Source organism: Littorina saxatilis, linkage group LG5, assembly GCF_037325665.1.
Source record: "Littorina saxatilis isolate snail1 linkage group LG5, US_GU_Lsax_2.0, whole genome shotgun sequence".
In the NCBI taxonomy this organism is placed as follows: Eukaryota; Metazoa; Mollusca; class Gastropoda; order Littorinimorpha; family Littorinidae; genus Littorina; species Littorina saxatilis.
This window is the reverse complement of record NC_090249.1, coordinates 7,546,549-7,553,933: the sequence shown is the minus strand read 5'-3', so window position 1 is coordinate 7,553,933 and position 7,385 is coordinate 7,546,549. Positions and strand designations below refer to the sequence as shown.

General features: G+C 45.9%; 1 protein-coding gene across 1 annotated transcript in view; it reads left to right on the top strand.

Annotated features, from left to right (window-relative positions):
- The window catches only part of LOC138966193 (actin, cytoskeletal 3-like), a 46,104-nt gene extending 42,939 nt beyond the window's left edge, over positions 1-3,165 (top strand). Inside the window, exon 3 of the mRNA XM_070338322.1 lies at positions 1,975-3,165. Coding sequence (XP_070194423.1) covers positions 2,536-3,165 — 630 coding nt within the window. The 5' untranslated portion in view covers positions 1,975-2,535. The remainder of the gene's footprint in view (positions 1-1,974) is intronic.
- The last annotated feature ends 4,220 nt before the right edge of the window (positions 3,166-7,385 follow it).

Genomic DNA, 7,385 nt, shown 5'->3' with positions numbered 1-7,385 from the left:
TATGGTTATTTCTCAAACAAAATAATGTGTTTGCGTTGCCTTGCTTCTCGACATTCGCGCCCTGTGATGGCCGCGATACGATTACTCTACAACAAACAATTAGTAGAAGAAGAAGAAGTGACATTGAATTACTTCATGATTCTGTGCAGTAACAAACAGCTATCACAGAAATTGTTACATTCACTCGTAAGCAACATAGCGTGAAATGAATAAAATAAAATAATAATAATTTTTTTTAATATTCAAAATTCTGTATCATAAAGTCTGTCCGGTAGGTTTATCTACTTTTTTTCACACTTGTTTCAATCCACTCTGCAAACATCACAGACAAAATAATTATTAGCAAAATATTAGCAAGGTCGATTTTGGGGGTCAATGGCTATCGTAGGTCGTGAAGCTTTGCACTCTTCATCATCTCTTAACTCTGCATACCATTCCAGATAGCCCATATATAATGACCGGATAGGGTCAGTCTTAGCAGAAGTATTCTAAGCTACTTATCTGTCCACTTATGATGGCTGTGTCCCCTCATTCATGAATGTCAGCATACAGTCGTTGCTTTCTGACGCGGTCATCTCTCTTGTTTCATCCGGTCAGCGTATCTTATTTAGGGCTGATCTCTGTGCCAGGTATCATCATCATCATCGTCATCATCATCATCATCATCATCATCATCATCATCATCATCATCATCATCATCATCATCATCATCATCATCATCATCATCATCATCATCATCATCATCATATTATTTAATTTTTTATCTATCCAGTCGTTATATCTATGTATTTATGCAACTATTTAGTAAAAAAACCCATTCACTTTTTAATTCCTTAATTTGTTGTTCCGTAAACCTATGGTTGATGCACAATACTCTTACACATCACTCCCCACACAAAAAACCTGTTAGGAAATCAGGCATTAAAAGAAACGTGGTCTTAAAATCGAGGTAGAGATATAAAGATCAGACAAAAACAACGTTTAACAAGTCGCGTAAGGCGAAAATACAACATTTAGTCAAGTAGCTGTCGAACTCACAGAATGAAACTGAACGCAATGCAACGCAGCAAGACCGTATACTCGTAGCATCGTTAGTCCACCGCTCATGGCAAAGGCAGTGAAATTGACAAGAAGAGCGGGGTAGTAGTTGCGCTGAGAAGGATAGCACGCTTTTCTGTACCTCTCTTCGTTTTAACTTTCTGAGCGTGTTTTCAATCCAAACATATCATATCTATATGTTTTTGGAATCAGGAACCGACAAAGAAGAAGATGAAAGTGTTTTTAAATTGATTTCGAAAATTTAATTTTGATCATAATTTTTATATTTTAATTTTCAGAGCTTGTTTTTAATCCAAATATAACATATTTATATGTTTTTGGAATCAGAAAACGATGGAGAATAAAATGAACGTAAATTTGGATCGTTTTATAAACATTTTTGTTTTACAATTTTCAGATTTTTAATGACCAAAGTCATCAATTAATTTTTAAGCCACCAAACTGAAATGCAATACCGAAGTCCGGGCTTCGTCGGAGATTACTTGACCAAAATTTCAACCAATTTTGTTGAAAAATGAGAGCGTGACAGTGCCGCCTCAACTTTCACGAAAAGCCGGATATGACGTCATCAAAGACATTTATCAAAAAAATGAAAAAAACGTCTGAGGATATCATACCCAGGAACTCTCACGTCAAATTTCATAAAGATCGGTCCAGTAGTTTAGTCTGAATCGCTCTACACACACACAGACACACACACACATACACCACGACCCTCGTCTCGATTCCCCCCTCTATGTCATTCACAACTTAACACATCACCCTCAGCCAGCGCAGTGATCTAATTCCACTGCGTATCAGGAAAGTTTTACAGAGTTGTAATCAGAATAAATAGGACTGACCAGACAACGGCCAATGCAGGACAGAGTGTGACTTTATCATAAAAGTTCACTTAGTCATACCACCCTGTTTCAGAGAGCGTCGCTGGCAGATCACTACGCCGGGGAAGACGCCATGACGCAGAGAAGCAACGTCACCCTGCGTCATCCACTGGAGAGGGGCGTGGTCAAGCCGTGGGCAGAGATGGAGATGGTTTGGGACCACGCCTACCAGCGCCTGCGAGCCAATCCCTTTACCCGATGCTCCCCAGCATGTTGTAAGAGGCGACTAACGGATTCTGTTTCACCTTTTACCCTTGTTAAGTGTTTCTTGTATAGAATATAGTCAATTTTTCTACAGATTTTAGTCAAGCAGTATGTAAAAAATGTTAAGTCCTTTGTACTGAAAACTTGCATTCTCCTAGTAAGGTAATATATTGTACTACGCATGCAAGCCCCTGGAGCAAATTTTTTATTAGTGCTTTTGTGAACAAGAAACAATTGACAAGTGGCTCCATCCCATCTCCTCCCTTCCCACGTCGCGATATAACTTTCGTGGTTGAAAACGACGTTAAACACCAAATAAAGAAAAGAAATCGTCTTCCTCCTGAGGCTGGTGGAGTCCCGGGGCTACTTCTTCCCCCCAGCCAAGCGTGAGATGTTCGCTGAGGTGAAGGAGAGGCTGTGCTACGTTGCCATGGACTACGCCACGGAGGAACAGGCGGTGACAGAGTTCGCTGGCAAGCCGCAGAGCTCGGGCATTAAGCAGTCATACAACCTCCCCAGCGAGACCATCACCTTGGAAACGGAGCGGTCCCAGTGCCCCGAGTCGCTCTTCCAGCCTAACTGGCTGAGGGTGGATGCTCTGGGCGTTCATCAGCTCATCCACAACGCCATAGACAAGTGTCCGAGGGACTCAAACGCGGAACTTTACGGTAACATCCTCGTCACTGGCGGGTGCACCTGTTTCCCTGGATTCTTGGAACGACTTGAAGTGGAGGTGAAGAAACTGTGTCCCGATGAAAGCCTCGTGAACATTCACGCGCCAGACAACCGCAAGACTCTGGCGTGGAGAGGAGGCTCGGAGCTATGTGCTTCAAAGAACGCACAGGATAAGTGGATAACGAGGGCAGAATACGAAGAGAAAGGGGAAAACATTATCGAAAGAAAACGGACAATTTTCAAGAACGGGGGACAAGGGAGGAGCGAGAATACACACTTTGACTCGCAAGATATCCCGGAAGGCGACACAACCCCGCGTCAGTCCACAGCAACAGATATCAATTAAAACGTCGCCCCGAGAGGCCGGCAACTACACGCCTCGCAACGCCATGTACAGGGACAGAAACGTCCTCCGCTCCCACACCACCACGCCAACTCTCTACAGCAACGCCTCTAGCGCCACGCCTCGGCTTCCCAAGTCCACCACGCCTGCAGGACTTCGCGGAGGGAAGTTGTCAAGAGACGGGCAATCCACACCCGCGGGCGCGAGCAGCCAGCGAGGCTCCAGCATGTCACGTAACAGCCCTAACTCCGTGTTGTCCGTGCACAAACTGGCCAACGAAGCGCGACCTACATCTCCTGGCGGGTACGAACGCTCAGCCTTCACCCCGACTCTCCCCAAAACGCCCGAGATGGCACAAGACGTGGATTTTGCCAGTTTCCGCAAGCTATCCCTTTTCGATAATCTCCTCGACAAAGTGTCGCTCTTCAAGGCTGCGGGCAGGAAATTGGATTCCGAGGCCGGTGAAGATGACGAGGACGACAACATGTCCTGGGCCAGCTGCACCACGCACGACAGCTCCATACTGGACAAGATGAAAGAGGACCAGCTGCTCCCCGGGCGAGGAGCGTCAGGTCTACGGCGGGGCGAATCCATCAACGTGGACATGCTAAAGAAGCCGGACTCCAGCAAAACTCCGGGAGTCAGACCAGCGAAGAATGGTTCAACTCAGCGCGACGCTTCTTCGATTGATTCTGCGAGTGTGCTGAACGTGCAGAAGATCCCGCTCGCTGTCCCCGCCATCGAAATCACCACCTGCGTCACTCCGCACGGAAGTGCGTCATCTAGAGCTGAGTCAGAACCCGCTGTTGTCGTCTCGGAGCCCACACCAAGAAAAATCACGTTCAAGTATAAATAAATGATCGCCTCCCTCTCAACAGCAGTGTTTGCTTACATACATTTGATCCATCCTGAACTCAGGTCAAAATGAGTTCGGCTCATTCTCTTCCTGACAGGATGCCTTGAGTTTCCTTGGGCGTTCACACGGTGTGTCAACTGATTCCGTTCATCCACCGGATGTTTCCGTTCATCCGCAGGATGTGTCCGTTCATACAGCCTCATTTTCGTCACTTGCTTCGGGAAAAACGTTGTGATAAGTCGTGTGGGCAGCGCGCTTGTGTGATATTGAAAGAATAAGGTAGCGAAATGGTTGGGCTATGTGTACGATAAGTACCAAGGTGCTAGTGAATCCTAATAATAACACACGCGGACCGAACGTGTAATAAAATCGCGTTAAAACTTAGCGACTTTCGAACTACTCGAGCGGTGTTTTGCAAGTTGATGAATGGTTGGATGGGTCGGACGGTGGTTTGCTGAATCATGGATAGATGCAGGGCCGGACCAAATGAGTTGTAAGGGGGGGGGGGAGGGGGGAGGGGGGGGGGGGTCCTCCTTTTTTTTTGGGGGGGGGGCAAATCAGCGAAGGTGGGGGGGGGGGGTACCTTTTTCTCATCGGATTTCACATTGAATAAAATTCGTTAGAGACACACAAAGCAAGGTACATGCTTTTTCCAGGGGTGGGGTTCCGGAACCCCTGGAACCCCCCCCCCCCCCCCCCCCCTGGGCCCGGCCCTGAGATGAGTGGAGAATTTTGCAGTGTCAGTCGTATGTGCAACTCTGTCTCTGTCTGTCTGTCTGTCTGTCTGTCTCTCTCAGTCGTCTCTCTCAAATACCCCCCGCGGATTAGGGGTAGTCCAATATTGGTTGGGACGAGAAAGAATTTACCCGATGCTACCCAGCATGTCGTAAGAGGCGACTAACGGTTCTGTTTCTCCTTTTACCCTTGTTAAGTGTTTCTTGTATAGAATATAGTCGATGTTTGTAAAGATTTTAGTCAAGCAGTATGTAAGAAATGTTAAGTCCTTTGTACTGGAAACTTGCATTCTCCCAGTGAGGTCATATATTGTACTACGTTGCAAGCCCCTGGAGCAAATTTTTGATTAGTGCTTTTGTGAACAAGAAACAATTAACAAGTGGCTCTATCCCATCTCCCCCCTTTCCCCTATCCCATCTCCCCCCCTTTCCCCGTCGCGATATAACCTTGAATGGTTGAAAACAACGTTCAACACCAAATAAAGAAAGAAAAGTCTCTCTCAAATACACGCCTCCGTGTGTGTATGTTTGTGTGTGTATGTGTGTGTGTGTGTGTGTGTGTGTGCATGCGTATTTATGTTTTGTGCGTGTGTGTGTGTGTGTGTGTGTGTGTGTGCGTGCGTGCGTGCCGTGCGTGCGTCGGTTGGCCAGTCAGTCGGTCTGTTTGTCCGTTCTCTGTCTGTCAGTCTTTCTGCCGTTTGCATGTGTTTGTTTGTGTGAGCTGGTTTGTGTAATTGCTAGCATGAAAACACTAGTACTGTACAGTTATTATTTCTCTCTTTACTTGCGCCACCTATACTTTTCGATTCCTATCGTGTCAGTTTCAGAGAGGGAACTATTCATGTTCGCGTACGCTTTGCATCCAGTAGCGGTTACTTCCCTTTACACCTTTTTCATGCACGGCCGCTTCTTCGGAGTCAAATTTTGGTTGAAACACGATTTTGCACCATGGAATCATGATACATGTATTAACGTTCACTTTGCAAACATGTGAGAGAGGAAGAGAAAGACAGGGAGACACACCCACACACATACTGTCACATGATACACGCGCGCCGGGCACGAGTACGTCATAACTTAATGCACATCATTTCAGTAGAATGTTCTCATTTTAAACTTCCTGAAGGTAAAATTATATCTATTTTCGGATATGGCGGATGATAAACACTAACAGTGCTGACATATCCCTCTGCCTCAACTTGCATCATTTTTAGAGGACGATCATCACGTATACCTCTTCAGTGATGCCGTTTGTCAACACAACGATCATGGGGGGTAATGGTACGTTTTGCAGATCTGTGCAGAAATATCACTGTCAATTCGACACTCATCATGTATTGCTTTCATTATTTCATATCTGATTGTGGAGACTCTGCTCGGCATTGTGTCATTTTTTGGGTGAAATCAGTCGTGCGGATGCTCCAGGAAATGACACTCCGCCATACGCGTGACTTGAATTAAGAAATTGATCTAACTTAGATTAGCCTACGAAAACGTAACGTAATCACACTATTTCCAGCCATATCGGAAAGGCACGTTACAATAATTCAAATAGAAACACATCATCAGGGGTGGATCAGTTCATTTTATGGGGGGGGGGGTTCCAAAAGTATATTGTGAAGATATGGGTGTGAAGGCGCGAAGCGCCGAGCCGACGGCGCGAAGCGCATAGCTTGCTAGGGGGGTCCGGGGGCATGCCCCCCCCCCCGGAAAATTGTGAAAAAAAGGATGCAAAATGGTGCAATCTGGTGCATTCTGAGGATGATCATTACCAGTTTCAGGCAGCAGATTTTGTCACTGATTAATACCCCAAAAATTGAAACTCAATGTAAAATAAAGAAATGCACCATAAAAATATTTTTATTTTTTGGCTGGGGGGGTGGGGGTGGGTCCGGAAACCCCAGAAACACCCCCCCCCCCCTCCCTCGTCCGCCCCTGATCATTACAACACACGTGAACGAGGGGTTTATACCACCTCCAAAATAGGTCCTGGGCATATCATCCTTTTCAAAATTCTGTAGATTTCTCTCATTTTTGTCACACTTGTTTCAGCATATTCTGAAATTATCCCCGAGGGCTCAGCAGACTTTAATTGTGTGTCTGTGTGTCTGTCTGTCTTTCTCCACTTAACAGCTTATTGCTGGGAAACTACTGGGCGCAGTTCGTTCAAAACTTGATACACTAACTTGATAATAGGTCCGATTGATCGTATTAAAACTTCATAATGTTACCTGGGACCTAAATGCGAAATAAACCACAAAAAACCGACTTGGCGGTGGGAGGAATTCGCGGAGCCACAGCCGTCAGGCAGTCTGATAGAACAGCCGAACTCGTCACACATTGACGAATAATATAGCGTCATAAAAAGATTACGTCACGGTCAAAAGTCTTTGACGTCTTTTCAGTTCTCTCGCGCGGTGTGTGTGTGTGTTCATTTTGTGCACATGTGTTAGTGTTACTGTGTGTGTGTGTGTGTGTGTGTGTGTGTGTGTGTGTGTATGTCACAGTGTGTGTGTGTGCCGGCCAGTGTGTGTGTTTCACGGTGTGCGCGCGTGCATGAGTCTGTACTCGTGTGTGTGTGTGTGTTTGTGTGTGTGTGTGTGTGTGTGTGTGTGTGTGTGTGTGTAAGAAAG